Source organism: Bos javanicus, chromosome 11 (assembly GCF_032452875.1).
Source record: "Bos javanicus breed banteng chromosome 11, ARS-OSU_banteng_1.0, whole genome shotgun sequence".
NCBI lineage: Eukaryota > Metazoa > Chordata > Mammalia > Artiodactyla > Bovidae > Bos > Bos javanicus.
This window is the reverse complement of record NC_083878.1, coordinates 72,397,190-72,414,334: the sequence shown is the minus strand read 5'-3', so window position 1 is coordinate 72,414,334 and position 17,145 is coordinate 72,397,190. Positions and strand designations below refer to the sequence as shown.

The 17,145-nt window shown below is 45.8% G+C and overlaps 1 protein-coding gene across 2 annotated transcripts; it reads right to left on the bottom strand.

The window, feature by feature from the left end:
- Positions 1–318: 318 nt before the first annotated feature.
- Positions 319–16,780, bottom strand: CGREF1 (cell growth regulator with EF-hand domain 1). Of its 2 annotated transcripts, none has more exons than XM_061433033.1 (6): positions 16,679–16,780; positions 3,452–3,542; positions 2,345–2,410; positions 2,197–2,267; positions 1,933–2,057; positions 319–1,438 (listed from the first exon to the last, which is right to left on the bottom strand). In XM_061433033.1, exons 2-6 carry the CDS (start codon positions 3,529–3,531, stop codon positions 992–994), a joined length of 789 nt encoding a protein of 262 aa, XP_061289017.1. In that variant the 5' UTR covers positions 3,532–3,542; positions 16,679–16,780; the 3' UTR covers positions 319–991. The 2 variants fall into 2 exon arrangements, with proteins under 2 accessions (XP_061289017.1, XP_061289018.1); XM_061433034.1 differs by lacking the exon at positions 16,679–16,780 and adding an exon at positions 11,741–11,849.
- Positions 16,781–17,145: the final 365 nt, after the last annotated feature.

Here is a 17,145-nt window from a genome sequence, read left to right as displayed (position 1 = left end):
TTAGCTATGTCACCTTAGGTACCGGTTTCCCTGATAGCTCAGTTGGTAAAGAATCTGCCTGCAATGCAGGAGACCCTGGTTCGATTCCTGGGTTGGGAAGATCCCCTGGAAAAGGAATAGGCTACCCACTCCAGTATTCTTGGGCTTCCCTTGTGGCTCAGCTGGTAAAGAATCCGCCCGCAATGCAGGAGACCTGGGTTCAGTCCCTGGGTTGGGAAGATCCCCTGGAGAAGGGAAAGGCTACCCACTCCAGTATTCTGGCCTGGAGAATTCCATGAACTGTATGGGGTTGCAAAGAGCAGGACACGACTGAGTGACTTTCACTTTCACCTTGGGTATGTTACTGAATTCCATCTTCCCCAATTTCTTTATCATCAAATAGAGATCATTGCACCTGGTCATACAATTATGGTGAGGGTGAAATCACAATCTATAAAATGCCCAGCATGATGCCTGGTGTGCACTAGGCACTCTAAGTGGCAGTTATTATTAATATTTTCAGGTGTGGGGAGCGATACAGGGTGATGGAGCAGACCTGCCCTGAATACAGGAGGGTGCATCAGCGGTTGGGCCCTGGGGAGAGGCTGAGCTCCCTTCCCCGGTTGTCTGCAGCTGGCTGGGGCCTAGTGCTGAACTCTTCTGTGTCTCATCTAGGAACACTGGGTAAACTGAATTCCTGCCCTCCCAAGAGGCCTGTCCGGTCCCTGACCCCTGCAGTCTGAGGCCAGGGCACGCTGGGCCAGAGGATCAATGGCCCAGGGGGATGGGTTCATTCAGTTCTTTATTGGTCATCTGGGCCCTAAAGCTGCCCTTCAACTTAGGGTCTCCCTGAACTGCACAGACTGAACTGAACTGCACAGAAAGACCTACCACCTACTGGGGCCAAGGAGGGGGCACAGAGGTGGTCGTCATCCTAATATACACACCCTACCCTTAGAGCTTATGTTCCAACACTGAGACTTCTAGTGGTGCAAACCTGTACCCTCAAGGTTTACATCTCACTATTCTCCAGCTGAATAGCATGAACCTCAAGCTCATTTGGGGAGTTCTTAGACCCCAGTGTTTCTCCTAGAAGTTCTTCTGCTCTCTCTCCAGCGTCCCCAGTCTCTACCTGTCCCCCAACCTCCCCTCCAGGGCCTGGGGCTTCTCTTACAGCATCAGCCTGTCCCCCAGCCTCCTGTACAGGCTCCAAGAACTCCCTTCTGGCCTCTGCCTGTCCTCCAGCTGCTTCTCCAGGACTCAGAGCGTCATGTTCTTCTTGTCTCGATGGGCTTTTAGCCAACAGAGGCTGCATCTCAACATCTTGTGGCTCCGGAGGCTCTCTGGGCTCTGTGTGCCTCGGAGCCTCTCCAGGGAAATTGACAAGCTCTGCAGGGGTCATAAGCCCATCCCCATTCAGGTCCTGAGTCTCCAGCACCTTGTCCACTACCAGGATCACCTGTGGAAGAGTCTGTAGTGACGGGATGCTCCCAGGAACCCTGACCCTCCCCATATACCCTACATCCCTGCCATGCGGGCTCTAAGCCCTCCTTTTACAGGGGATTCACTAAAAAAAAAAGTCATGATGACAAAAACAAAAGCAGACTTCCCTGGTGGTCTTCCCTGGTGGTCAGTGGTTAAGAATCCCCCTGCCAATGAAGGGGACATGGGTTCAAGCCCTGGTCCAGGAAGATTCCACGTGCCTGGGGGTAACTAAGCCCACACACCACAACTACTGAAGCCTGTGCACCCTAGGCAGTGCTCTGCGACAAGAGAAGCCACCACAATGAGAAACCCAAAGACCACAACTGGAGAGTAGCTCCTACTTGCCACAACTAGAGAAAGCTCGCCTGCAGCAATGAAGACCCAGTGAAGCCAAAAATAAATAAAAAAAAAAAAAACCCAAATCCCCAAGGAGCTGGGTCTTCTTCATGGAGAAGAAGAAGGGCTTACCGGGTTGGTGGTGGGAGAGTCAGAAGCTCCAGGGGCCAGAGCGGCTGTCAACATGGACAGCAGCTCCAGGCCATCCAGCTGTCCACTCTGGTCATAGTCGTGGAGAGCAAAGAGGTAGAGGAGAACTAAGGAAGAGAAACTGGATCAGAAGAGGCATCAGGGGACAGCTGGATCAGGCAGGAGTCACGGGATCGCCTGATGTCAGTCCCAGCTCTGGTTGCCCTGAGCCTCCCGTCCACTGGTCCCATCGGCCCAGCCCCTTACCCTGCTCTCGGCTCATGTGCTCTGGCTCCTCTTCCATCCTCTCTAGTCCCTTTAGGTAGCTCTGTAGAAGTCTGGCAAAAAAATGGAAAATCAGCCCACTAGACACCAGTCTGCAGCCCCAGGCCTGGCTTCACCCCAGCCTACTCACCGAAGTTGCTCCTGGCCTGGCTCGAAGGGGTTGGGCAGAGGCAGATGCTGTGCTTCAGGGTCTAACCTGGAGAGGGAGGGAAGGACTGGCCTTGCAAAAAGCCTCCCCGAGGGCCCAGCCTCATAGGCTTCTACTCCCAAGCTCCTGATAGAGATCACCTCCCAGGCCCAAAAGGAGCTGCTTCTCCAGGTCCCCAAAAGCCTTGGGGGGAGCCTCAGGAGCACGACCTTACTCCCCAGATTCTGCCTTTGCAGATTCCTAGCTTAGATGTTAAGTGAAAATCCCAATAAAATATCTGGTTAGGTGGTGGCTGGAGGAGGCCACACCCAGTAGACACAAGGTGGAGCCCCAGGAAACCAACACAGTGGGTGGCAGGACGATGTGGATTGTGGCAACTCTTCTCCTGTGATGTTGGTTGTTAAGGGACAGGTCTCTAGCTGAGCCCTGGTACTGCCCAGTTTTATATAGACCCAATGTGCTCTATAACATAAAATGGACCCTTTTCACCCACCACGTTGAGGTGTAGACATTGGTTTTAGAGTTTCAATCTGCTCAAGGGTTTTTATAACGCTCAAGATTTTCTCATAGTTCTGGACAGGGATCCCTGTTTGCTCAAGTCACTCCAGACGTGTGATGTCAGAGAACTGTCAGGAGCTGTTACAGCAACTTTTGTCACTGCTGCCAGCCCTCGCTGCTACTCGTGTATCCATCCCCTGACCACAGCCCGCATACCCCCTGCATAGTATTAATACACAAAACCTCGAAGAAGATACTCAAATAAAACACAAATGATATGCTAAGGATCTCTATTTCTTTGGAGCTTCTACTGTTAGAAGCTCCTCATAAAAGCAGCCCCTTCCGAAGCGCATAACCTCACACCTCATTGGAAATGAGCTCCCACTTCCAAGTGAGTCTAGAAAACAGGTGTCGATGCCCACTTTGGAGAGGACACTCCGACAAGCACAATGCAGTGGTTGAGGTGGTGGGGATGACACAGAAATCAAGGAGTGTATGCCCACTCTCCCAGCTCCCAGAGGGGCCCACACCACACCCTCCTGAGACTCCCCCTGCTCTCGGCCCATGGCCCTGCCCTCTGAATGCCATTACCTCATGGTGCCATCTTTGGGAGCAGCCTGACTCAGGGGCAGGAGCAGCAGCAGTAACGTTCTCATCTTCACAGGTAACATCCTTCCTGTAACTGGAAGTAGGAACAGGAGTAGGGAAGCAGAGGGAAGGGGTCTGCCACAGAGTGGGGATCGATGGATTAGACAGCAACGCCTCCCTCTGCCTCTGCCTGCCATCCAGGGAACAGGACTCCTGCACAGGGAGGAGCCACACAGGACATCAGCGATCCCCAATACATCTTATTTCAGATCCAGCATGTAAAGGGCATACTGCAGACCTGTGCTGGGTGAAGCTGAGCTGCAGACAGGAGCCTCTCCCTGCACCCAACTCCTGTTCCCCCCAGAGAAGTGCATGCCCAAGTCACTCCAGACATGTGATGTCAGAGAGCTGTCAGGAGCTGTTACAGCAACTTTTGTCACAGCTACTAGCCCTCACTGCCGCTCCTATAATCATCCCCCACTCCATCCTGCATACCCCTGCAGAGTATTAATGCACAAAACCTCGAGGAAGATACCCAAATAAAACAGAAACGATATGCTAATAATCTCTATTTCACAGGTAACATTAATGTGTGGCAGGGGGAGTGCTCAGAGAAGTGAAGTTTAAGCATGTCTGATTTAGTTCAGTCCAATAATTTTACAGGTGGAAACTAGTTCAGAGAGGTTAAGAAAAAGGCCGAACTAGACATGCCAAGAGTGGGACTTCCCTGGTCGTCCCGTGGCTAAGACTCTACGCTCCCAATGCAGGGGGCCTAGGTTCAATCCCTGGTGGGGAACTAGATCCCACCAGGCCACAACTAAGAGTTTGCATCCTGAAACTAAAAGATCCCACATGCCGCAATGAAGACCTGGTGTAGCCAGTTAAATAAATATCTTTTAAAAAGAAGTGCAGAGAGTCACAAAAAGCCTTAAATAGGAAGGGAAACAAATTGTTGGTTTGCATTAATTAAAAACTCACTGAAGAACAAATCAAAAGAAACTCAGACTCTTTGAAATAGGTCAACGCTCAGGTAGGGTTTGAAAACACAACAAATCAGGGTCAATATAACAGTGGTCCCAAGAACTGCTATTTACTAAACGCAATTGGGGAAACCAGATCTCAGTATAAAGGAAAAAAACAAAAATGTTCTTTTAGGCCTACATTGCGTAGGTCCATTGGCAGCACAATCAATTGATTAAATAAAAACAGTCAAATAGAGGATCAACCAAAGCACAGAGCAAGAAGCTTTCTCATTAGTTCCAGGATCGTGTACATATCATGGGAGTTTCTGAGGAAGCAGAAGCCCTCCAGAGCTGAGGCCTGAAACCTCAAACTCCTTTCTAGGAAGATAAATCAACAGGTCCTTAATCATCTACAGCAGACAATTAGGAACCCTCTGAAATAGTGCCCTATGTTCTGACTGGCATTGAATTTTCCTGGAGAAAGGAGCATAGCTTTCAGCCAATTCTCAAGGAGTTCCATGACCCTGACAAGGTTCAGAACCACTGTAAAGGAAGATATCATCTTCCTAAGAGATCTTCCTAAAGCTGGTGAGCATCTGGCCAACAGGTAGATGCTTGTGTAGCTATTACACAAATAGAGCTGTCTTGAGCATGGAAGACCACAAGTAAGTGAAGCTACAGAAAGTCATAGACACTGTCCCCATTTTTCTATGCATAAGTTGGCCCGAAAAGATACAGTAAATCTACATGGTTTGTTGGTGTGGTCAAGTAGATGCACAGCTGCCTTAAGGCTGTTCATGGGGACTCCCCTCGTGATCCAGTAAAGAATCCATCTTCCAATGCAGAGGACATGGTTTTAATCCCTGGTCCAGGAACTAAGATCCCACATGCTGCGGGGCAACTAAGCTCACATGCCTCAACTACTGAGACCAAGCACAACAGAAGTTCCTTTGTGCTGCAGCCAAGACCCAATGTAACCAAAAATAAGTAAATATATAGATTTAAAAAAAAATAAGAATGTTCATGAACTTTGGCTGGCAACGTAGATCCTTGGGCTTTAGTTGTTGTAGCCAGGAGAGAAGATAGGTCTTGGACCCATCCAAGGGAGACAGAACTGAGCTCTCTATACTGCTTGGGGACCTTTAGCGGTCCCGCCACAGGGAACACACCTCAATGAAAGGATGGACTAGAAAAATATCCAGGCTTCCATGTCTGGGAGTATGAGAATAAACATTCCAATGAAAGTAACTACAAAGTTAGATAAAAGTAGAAAGTATATTTTTAAATGCATTTAGTTGGCAAGAAAGTAAGAAATACCCAGAGCATAAAGGCACAGTGGAAACAGTAATCCCTGGGGGAAAACTGTGCTTGAAGTCAACTTTTGCCTAGGGTATCTGCCAAACCAAGCCAACTGAACATGAATTATCAGCTGAATGCTTCATGCAATAGCAAAGACCAGAGATAAAGAATGCTTGGGCCCATTCAATGTGAAGAGACTAACAGGAGATTCCTTACATATCTTTGGGATTCAAATAGCTATCCTCTCAAAATGTAACTTATACAAAGAAAAGATTGATTCTCTTTTAAATGCAATGAGTGAGTTAAATAAATTAGACACAGATGATGTAAGAATTAGTGAACTGGAGAATAGATCTAAATAAATGGTCCAGAGTACAGTTAATTGAGTCAAAGACATATAAAATATAAAACAAAGTAGCATGGAGGAGATAATAGAGAAAATTGGATTAAAAACAGAATTTGAAGAAATAGTAGCTGAGATTATTCTACTATGTTGCGAAACACTAACTCCCATCCAGGAAGCCCAACAAGCCCAGGCAGATTAAATAAACAGAAATACACATCTAGAATTGCTGTTCTGAAAAAACAGAAAACCAAGAAAAAGAGAAGATCTCAAAAGTACTCAAACTGAAAAGACAAATCACCTAAAAGGAAGAATAATTAGATGGACAGCTGATTTCACAACAGCAACAGTGATGCCAGAACACAGTAGTATAATATTTCAATGTGTCAAAAAAGGTGGGGGAAATTGCCATTTTAGATTTTTATTCTCAGCAAAATTATCTTTTAAGAATGAGATTAAACAAAAAATGTTTGACAAATTTTAGATAACAGAATTTACCACCAACAGTTCTCTATTAAAGAAAATTCTAAGAGGTATAACTCAGGAAGAAGGAAAATGATCCCAGAAGGAACATTTGGAATGCATGGGAAAAGGGTGAAAGAAGAAATCAGAATGGGACTTCTCTGGTGGTACAGTGGATAGGAATTTGACTACCAATGCAGGGGACACAGGTTCAATCCCTGGCCTGGGAAGATTCCACACTGAGCAGAGCAACTAAGCCTGTGAACCATAACTATTGAGCCAGCGTGCAGCAACTACTGCAGCTCATGCACCTGGAGCCTGTGTTCCACAGAGAAACCATCACATCAGGAAGCCAGTGCACTCCCATGAAGAGTAGCCCTAGCTTGCGCAACTAGAGAAAGCCTGCTCGCAAAAATAGACCCAGCGCAACCACACACACACACACACAAATCAGAATGTGGGGAAATCTAACAAAGATTGTTAAACAATTATAATTATATTACTATATGGGGCAAAAAAAGATGGTGGGAGCTACATTATTGGACAACATTAAGATATAAGGTGAGGACAGTTTTTTGGGAAGACAGTGGACATAATGATCAACTGTTAACTATGCATGTAAAATTTTTCTAATAACCGCTAAAAGATAGAAATGAAATGTTTGACCTCAAACAAGCAGGAAAAAAAGGAATGGAAATTTTTTAAAATCATTCCAAAGGAAGGCAGGAAAACAGAAAAAAGAGAAGCTAAAAATGAATTAAATGATTAAAAAGGAAGACAAGTAGAAAGCATAAAATAAGATAGTAAAATAGATCCAAGTGTATCAGTAATCATAATAAACATAAATTGTATAAATTCATCAGTTAAGAAATAGAGATTATCAAAATTACATAAAACAACATACAAATCACATGCAATTTTCAAGAGATTAAGAGATTAACACAGAAAAGTTGAAAGCAAAATGGTGGGAAAAGGATACATAAAGCAATACTAGAGAAAAGAAAACCAACATAGCTTTATCAATATTAGAATAAATGGACCTTAAGGTGAAAAGCATTATTATAGATAAAAGCATGTCATTATAAAATGCATGAAAATTTAATCCCCTAGGAAGGTATAATAATTCTGAACCTGTAGATACCTAATAACATAGCCTAAAAACATCTAAAATGATAAATGGCATAACACTACACACCTATTGTTATTTAGCTGCTAACTCATGCCCAACTCTTTGTGACCCCATGGACTGTAGCCTGCCAGGCTCCTCTGTCCATGGGATTTCCCAAGCAAGTATACTGGAGTGGGTTGCCATTTCCTCCTCCAGGGAATTTGTTCAAACCCATAGAATGTACAACACCAAGGATGAACCCTGTGGTTGACTGTGGACTTTGGATGATTATGCTGTGTCAGTTTAGGTTCTCAATTCATCATGTACCATTCTGGTGGGCGTAGTGATAATGGACAAGGCTGTGTGTATATAGGGAATTATATGGGAAACTTCTCAGTTTTGCTGCAAACTTAGAACTGCTCTAAAACAAAGTCTTTAGAAAAAAAGCTGGCATAAACTCAATCAGAAAAATCTAATCTGCTATTATGGGGGAGAATTTAACATATATCAAACAGTATCTGAAAGATTAAATAGACTACAAATTAGTAAAAACGTAGACAGATGATTGGATAAAACATTTACTAAACTTGAGCTAATGGACAAATAGAAAACCCAACTCCAGTCACTTAGCAAATGCATATTCTCAACACATGTGGATTATTTATAAAAACTGAAAAGCAGAAGGCCAAAGAATGTGACTCAACAAGTATTAAAGAATCAGTCTCATACTGTTATGAGATTAAAAGCAATTACATTAGGAATCAGTAACAAAAATGATGTAAAAAATCTCATTTAGGGAATTCTCTGGCAGTACAGTGGTTAGAACTCTGGGCTTTCACTGATGAGGGTCTGGGTCTCTGGTTGGGGAACTAAGATTCCACAAGCTGCATAGTACAGCCAAAAAAAAAAAATTATAAGTTATATAAAAACTGTAAAAGGCACATTTAAATATACATCAGAGAAAAATATCATAATGGAAATTTTTCAGTACTTAAAATTGAATAATACTGGAAACATTTACATCAAAGCAAGATACATAGCTAAAACAGAGGGGAAATGAATTGACTTAAAAACTTAAAAGAAAGGCTAAAAGCTAATGAGTTAAGTTTCCAACTCAAGAAGCTAGTAAAAGAGAATAAACCTAAAGAAATTAAAAGAAATGAAATAACAAAAGATAGAATAAATTTAAAATACAATAGAAAGGAGTATGCATCTATCTGTGTGTGCTAAGTCACTCCAGTCATGTTTGACTTTGCAACTCCACGGACTGGACTATACGTAGCCCACCAGGCTCTTCTGTTCATGGGATTTTTCAGGCAAGAGTACTGGAGTGGATTGCCATTTCCTTCTACAGAGGATCGTCCAAAGCTAAACAGCTGTGTTTCTTCAAAAGGAGTAATAAGTTAGAAAACGTCCAACAATTTTCATTAAGAACAAAGAGAAAAGGCACAAATAAACAACATTAGGAATTAAAAGCAGACATAACTGTAGAAATAGAAGACAGTTGTAAACTTAGCAGATATAGCCATTTTCCTAGAAAAACTTAACATCAAAACTGACATCAAAAGAAATAGCAAATTTTGCTTTTTTTTCAAATTCTAAAAGTCCTACAACCCTTGAAGAAATTGAATTATGAGTATTAACCTATATTGTTTTAGGAGCTATAAACTATAAACTAAAGCTATAAACCTGAACTATTTCTAGAGTGTTGGGGGCCAGAGTGAGGCACTCGGCCCGTGGCAAAGGTCATGAGGAAGGAGGCTTGACATACGCAAAGGTGGGATCGAGCCTCAGGAGTCCCCCTGGAAATTCTCGAGCATCCACTCCCAAAACCAGAGCCTGCCTACTTTACTACTTTGTGCTCTCACCTACACCTCTGACTTTACGGGGGGCTGTCCCCCACCACCTCTTTCGGAGAAGGAGTTAACTTAGAGCTCCAGTTAATAAAAACTCCTGGGCATGACAAGAGTGTTTTAACCTACAAACTCCTCTGAAGGTTCTCTAGCCTGCCTGACAGGCTTGTCCGGCCACATGTGATTGCTCACAGCCTCCCAACTGTGAGAGGCACGAGAGGCTTTAAACCTTCTAAAAACAGGTTCCTTAGAAAAGTTAGAAAACCATTAGTATAAGTATAGTGGGCTGATTAGAAACTGTATTGGTGAAGGGTTTTTCATTTGTTGAGCCAATGTTTGTTGCTAAGTCTCCACATCCCCTGCCCTTACACACATTAATGAATATATAGAAGAAATAAGTATTAACCTTTGATATAAATCACGTTAGACCTTAGGCTAAGTAAACTCTTTCCTTAACTAAAACCTACTATACCCTCACCCTATAGGAATGTAACTTTATTTGGGTGGCGTCTGTTTTAAGAATAATCACCCCTGGAGAAATAAGTGTCCTGGTTGACTGACTGCTGTCACAAGGAGAGGGTCATAAATTGTCAGCAGGCCCCCTGGCCAGAAGATGATGTAACACCCCTAAGACCTCTGTATACATTTGTATGAAGCACCTGACTTTGATAAAAGTCAGGACTGCTGACCCCGCGTGACTTTTGCATAACATCTCAGTGTATAAAAGTAGACCATGGAAAATAAAGAATTGGGATCAGTTTCTCAAAATACTGGTCTCCCCATGTCGCTGTCTCTCTTACACTCTGGCTGAGTCTCCATCTGGAGTGCGGAACCCACCAAGCTTACTAATTTTGTCTGGGCTTCTAAGATCTGACCAGGGAGGCCTCAGTGTCTCCTCTCCTTCGGGAGAACGGAAGGACGCCTGCGACCTACGTAAGTGGTGCAAGCTTCTTGTCTTGAAGATTTATTGGTCTCCCGCGTAAACCAAGCTACTCAGCCTCTTTTCTCCACTGATTTTTCCTACTGAGCTATCCTCATTCTATTACTCTTTACATCTTTAATTAATATCTAATTGAAGCTATTGTATCCTGATCCTCGCTGACGCCGTCCCCGCTTCGAACTCCCTGGATCAGCCGGGGCTGGACCCCGGCAGTAGAGCAACCTGCCAATTAATTACCATAAAACTCTGATCTAACAGTGTCATCCTGAGGATTACATAAGGAAGAACACAAATAGATAAAGATATTTATAGCTGTGCTATTAATAGCAGTCAAAGCACTGTAAACAACCTGAATGTGTAACATTTAGACAGGCTAAGCAAATCATACTATGTGACAGAGCCATTAAAAATGATAAATATTTCTAAATTTGTTTTAAAGGGAAAAAATGGACAGATTTGAGTATATTAAAAGTATGAACTTCTGTATTATGAAAGAGATCATGAATCAAGTTCAGAAGACAAGTGATGAAGGACTGGAGGGAACAGCGTTCAAAGCTATTAGGGTTTTCAGGATGTGCTGTTCACCACCACTCCCAGCAGGGGCTTTGAGATAGAAATCTCCATGGAAACCCCATGGAGACTGAGTGAAAATCCAAGAACTGCAGCATTATGTGAGGGTGAGGATCAGAGAAAAGGCCCTGCCCACAGTGGGTTTCTGGTTAGGAAGCAATGGCTTAGCAAGGGTCTAGGTGAGTGGACAGGAGGGCTGCCTCACCCAATTCTTGGTACCCAGTGTGCTACGGGTTTGAAGATAGGAGGCTGAGGGCTCCAGGCTCTAGGGTAGAAATAGGGGCACAAAATGGTTGAATAGGCCAGCTGGCCAGAAGAGGCCAAAAGGAGAACGACAGTAGGCATAGACTTTGGTCTGGATGAGGCAGAGGACGCCATGGGAAGCAGCAGCCCAAGTCAAGACCTTTGGTGACAAGGACAAAGGAGGTGAGCCTTCGTAGGGAAGGCAAGTGTCAATATAAGTCTATAGAATAAGGGCTAGTTCTATTCAATTCTTATATTTAATGAGCACACTACTATATGGTAGGCACTAACTTGTAAGTAAGATGATAATATTAGGTAAAATTACTCATTCTTTTTTCTCCATAACACTACATATTTATATAAATAGGAAAAGATACAAATGTTAAAACGACAATTTAAGAGAAAAACAGAAACACAGAATTGCTAAGGAATAGGGGATGTAGCCCAAAGTTTAACGGTATGGGCCCTAACCTCAGGCTGGCCTAAGTTCAAATGCAGACTCTGAAACTCACCAACTGTGTGACTTCTGTGTTTTGGAACCTTGATCTGTAACATGAGGATGATGAGAGCATCTCTCAGGGTGTGGTGAAGGTTCGATAAGACAAGATGTGTAAAACGCGGCACCTGGTGATATTATACAATAAGGCAATTTTCCTCCCAGAAGTTTTTCTGGACTGCTCTGCAGGGGCTTCACACATACCTACCATTCTGGTCTCCCCACCTGGATATCTTTAAATTGTTTTCTCCTCCCCATCTGTTTACTGTCGAGACCTGGGCCAACAGGAGGCACAGGAATAATTTAAATCCCCCAGAGCTGCCAAAACCTATTATCCAGGCTTAATGCATTATCACCACTAGGAGTTGCCTTTTGGAAACTACAAAGAATGACTGGTGGGAGCCGTTCAGGCATAAAGGAGAAGCACCCATCAGATCCAGTCACTCATTAGGTCAACGGTGCTGGTTTGAAAAACCTGTCTACCCTCAGTGAGGGAAGGGGAGGGTGGGATGAGTTGGAAGAGTAGCCTTGGTGTATATACACTACCATAGCTAGCTAGTGGGAGGCTGCTGTACAGCACAGGGAGCTCACAGCTCGATGCTCCGTGATGACCTAGAGAGATGGGATGAGGGGGTAGAAGGGAGGTTCAAGAGGGAGGGGATACATGTATATGTATGGCACTGTGGCAAAGAACCTGCCTGACAATGTAGGAGATGCAGTTTCGATCCCTGGGTCGAGAAGACCCCCTAGAGAAGGAAATGGCAACCCACTCCAGTATTCTTGCCTGGAAAATCCCAGGGATAGTAGAGCCTGGAGGGCTATAGTCCATGGGGTCGCAAAACTGTCAGTCACAACTTAGCAACTAAACAACAAATAGCTGATTTACTTCATTGTACTGCAGAAACTAACACAACATTGTAAAGCCATTATACCCTAATAAAAATCAAATAAAATACAGAAAAAAAGGAAAGGGAAAAAAAAGAAAAACATATCTACCAAGTCTTTCTTTCTTTTTTTTTTTTTTTACCAAGTCTTTCTTGTGAGAAATAGCTGAAGTCAAATTTGCCTTTCCTTGTATGTGATCCAGACTTAGGAACTCACTTATAATGAACAGCGGAAATGATGCCACGTGACCTCCAAGTCTGAGTCATAAAAGGCAACAGGGTTTGTGCCTGGTTCTGGCTCTCTCTCTCTCCCTCTCTTGACATGCAGTTACACCTTGAACCACTGTGGAAGAAGTCTGCTGTGCTGAAAAGACCACTCGGAGGAAGCACATAAGGAGAGGGATGCTTGAGAGGTCCTGGTTGTGATTCCTGCAGCTCCCAGCTGCTCACTTCCCACCCAAGGGCCAGGCAGGTGAGAGAGCAAAACTGCAGATGATTCCAAGCCCCAGCCTTCCAGCTATCCCAGCCAACACTGCCGGAGCAGAACTGAGCTTGTCTTCACAGTCCTGCACAGAATGTACACTCACAGGTATAGTCAATGCTATTGTTTTCGGCCACTAAGCTTTGAGGCGATTTGTCAGTTGTCATAATGATAGATTGGCTTCTTGGAAGTCACACAGGGCTCTGCTCTCAGAAGGGCCCTGGGCTTAGACTAAGGTTCTGCTGTCTCTGTCTTGAAATTCTCAATATTTTCTTATATTGGGCCCTGAAAAGGATGACCTGGTCCTGAACCCTGCCCACATGAATTACTCTTATTTTCCTCCTCTTGGTCCTATGTATTTGTCACATGCAGTGTGTCACATGTGCAGTGGACAGGGCTATGGAACCAGCCAGACCTAAGTTCAGATCCCAGCTGCACCACAGACTGTCCCTGTGACCTTGAGTAGGTTAATTATCCCTCAGTAAACTTATCTGCAGGATGGAGATAATAATAATACTTACTTCACAGAGTTCCAGTGAATACTAAGTGGATAACGAATTACTCCTTGCACAAGGAGTCTTATTCTTGTCCCTGTCTCTGATAGCTTCTTGTTTTAAAGAACCCTCCATAGCCACATCCGCTTCCCTGGTGGCTCAGTCAGTAAAGCATCTGCCTGCAATGTAGGAGACCCAGGTTCCGTCCCTGGGTCGGGAAGATCCCCTGGAGAAGGAAATGGCAACCCACTCCAATATTCTTGCTTGAATATTCCATGGACAAAGGAGCCTGGTGGGCTACAGTCCATGGGGTGGCAAGAGTCAGATTCGAATTAGTGACCAAACCACCACCACACCCACATCAGAGTAATCTTTTGCTGGAACTCCACTGCTCCAAAACTTTCAGTGGGTCCCTATTTCTATTATAGTTCAGTCTTCACCTGGACATTCAAGGCCTTCTCTGATCAGATATCATGTTACCATTTTTAGACTCATCTTCCCAATTTCCATCATCCTAACATTTTGCTTCAAACAGATGGGTTCAGGAGTATGTGGAAATACTTTTCACTTTCACCTTGCAGTTCTTTTGCCCAAGCTGTTTCATCCCTTACCTGAAATATCTTGGGCCTTCCTAACAACCTTAACACTCTGGTTGCAGTCCACTGCAGAAGCAAATAACTGCATATGGGCTTTCAGTGTCATCTCAGTAATATTCTCCTAAGTCATGCTTCCAAATGGGACATTTTTAGTCCAGATAACTCACCTCTATGATTTAAAGGAAGCCAGACTAAGACATGCTTCCCTGCTGGCTCAGTCGGTAAAGAATACACTTGTAATGCAGGTTCGATCCCTGCATTGGGAAGATTCCCTGTTGAAGGTATGGCAACCCACTCCAGTATCTTGCCTGGGAAATCTCAAAAACAGAGGAGCCTGATGGGCTACAGTCCATGGTGTCACAAAGAGTCGGACACAACTGAGTGACTAAACCACCAGCACCACCAGGCTAAGGCAGCTCAAGTAACATTTAATGAGGTTGGTGTAATGTGATTTCTTCACCCTTTCACATTTCTAACTATTTATTGAAGAGTTGTTTGCCATGTCCTTCTCCAGGGGATCTTCCTGACTCTGGGATCAAACCTGGGTCTCCTGCATTGTGGGCAGATTCTTTACCATTTGAGCTACCCGGGAAGCCCTTGTAAGCAACAGAAATAAAGCAGTTATTGAAAACTTCCTGTCAAATAAATATGTTCCTAATAATTTTCTATAACTACAATGTGGTTAAACACAATTTACCCTAATGACCACAGAAAAGCCACCACAATTATTAGAGTTGTTATATAATCCAATAAAGTTATTTACATCACACACACACACACACACACACACACACACACATTCACAATGACCCTCCAGTATTTGATTTCTTCCAGCCTTTGCATCAGTGCATAGGAGGAGAGCCTGGCCTTGGAGTTGGAATTCCAATCAAATCCAGTCTGTCATAGTACTAACAGTGTGATCTCGGCAGGTGTTGTGGGGCCTCCACTCTAAAAAATGAGGATAGGGACTTCTCTTGCAGTCCAGTGGTTAAGACCTTGTGCTCCCAGTGCAGGGGCCTTGGTTTCCGGGGACTCAGATTTGATCCCTCGTTGGGAAACTAATATCCCTCATGCCCCATGTGCATGCTAAGTCGCTTCAGTCGTGTCCGACTCTGCCTGACTCTATGGACTGTAGCCGCCAGGCTCCTCTGTCCATGGGATTTCCCAGGCAAGAATACTGGAGTGGGTTGCCATGCCCTCCTCCAGGGGATCTTCCCCACCCAGGGATGGAACTGGTGTCTCTTACCTCTCCTGCATTGGCAGGCAGGTTCTTTACCACTGACCACCTGGGAAGCCCCTCATGCCCCATACTGCTACTGCTACTGCTAAGTCACTTCAGTCGTGTCCGACTCTGTGCGACCCCATAGACAGCAGCCCACCAGGCTCCCCTGTCCCTGGGATTCTCCAGGCAAGAATACTGGAGTGGGTTGCCATTTCCTTCTCCAATGCATGAAGGTGAAAAGTAAAAGTGAAGTTGCTCAGTCCTGTCCGACTCTGAGCAACCCCATGGACTTCAGCCTACCAGGCTCCTCCATCCATGGGATTTTCCAGGCAAGAGTACTGGAGTGGGGTGCCATCGCCTTTTCCGTCATGCCCCATAGTGAGGCCTAAAAAATACAACCCCCCTCCCCCCCAAAAAATGAGGATAACGTTATCTATCTGGAAGGGGCTCAGGGAGGATGCACTGGAAAATGTAGGTAGAGTGATTGGCAGTGAGTATTGCTCCCTGAATATTTCAGAGACTCTAGGATGTGGGAGAGCCTTTTCATTGCTTGACTTTCCATCTAGTGCAAAACTACTTGCACAGCACCCCTGTCAATGGCCATCAGCCTCCACTGGACTTCCCAGGACAGGAGCCTGGCACCTCACAGGGCATCCATTCCATTTCCAGCTCATACTGTTGGAAGTTATTTGGAACTCAATCTTCTCCCTTAACTCTTCCCTCCAGAGCCGCCTGTGACTCTAGCACAACCCCACCCCCTCGCAAGAGAAGAGGCAATGGCTATACAGACCAAGAAGTCCCACACCTTAGAGCTGGGCTCCCCTGCCATTTCCATCAGGGTGATAACCCTCGGTTCTTCCTTCTCCTCCTCTGTCAAATGAGGATGAAACTCCTGCCAGCCTCCCCTCCCTCCGGGATTGTCAGAGCAACGAATAAGACCAGAAGGGAAAAGCCTTTGGGGGGATGATGAACTTCACCCTCCCCACCCCCACCCCGACCCATCGTCGCCAAGGAGCTCAGGGCTCAGGTCTCAGGTCTCCCTTTCCAGGCCTTCCCTCTACCTGCTCTCAGGGGTAACCTCGGAGAGGGGCCCAGAGGCTGGAGCCGGCGCTCCTGCTGCGTCCGAGCCGCAAGGGATGCGGAGGGACTGCGCCTTCAGCATCCGGCCCGGAGCCAGGAGGCCACCCCCGCCCGCGGTCCAGCCCCGCGGCGCGCAGCATCGCCCGGCTGCCCGCGGCGGGATCCCAGGCCACCCACCGGGCGGGGCTCGCACCCACCTGCGGCGGCGCCGGTCCGTCTGGGTCGTCGCTGGAGGCTGTGCGCCGCCGCCGCCGCCGCGCCTCGGCTCCCGCCGCCCGGCCCTCCCCCGGACCGCTCCACGTGGCCGCTCCACGTCGCCGTCCGGGTTGCGGCCGCCGCCCTGGCCCGGGCAGAGTCCCGAGCGCCAGCGCTGCGGGCAGGATCCCTGCCCCGCCCCGCAGACCCCGGCCCACACCCGGCGAGAGTGTGTGGTGTGTGTATATATATGTATGTGGGTGTGCGCGCGTGACAGATACAGACAACTAGAGAGGCAGAGAGACAGATGATGAAGTTGATGTATATAAGAAGCATATTTAACTGGGGGGCCCACTCCCTGCTGGGACCCAGATGTGTGTGACAAGACAGAAGGTAACTTACTGTTAGCCTGTGGGATTGTGACTGTGTATGTAGCTGTGTGGATGAGGGGCTGGTGACACCGTAGGGA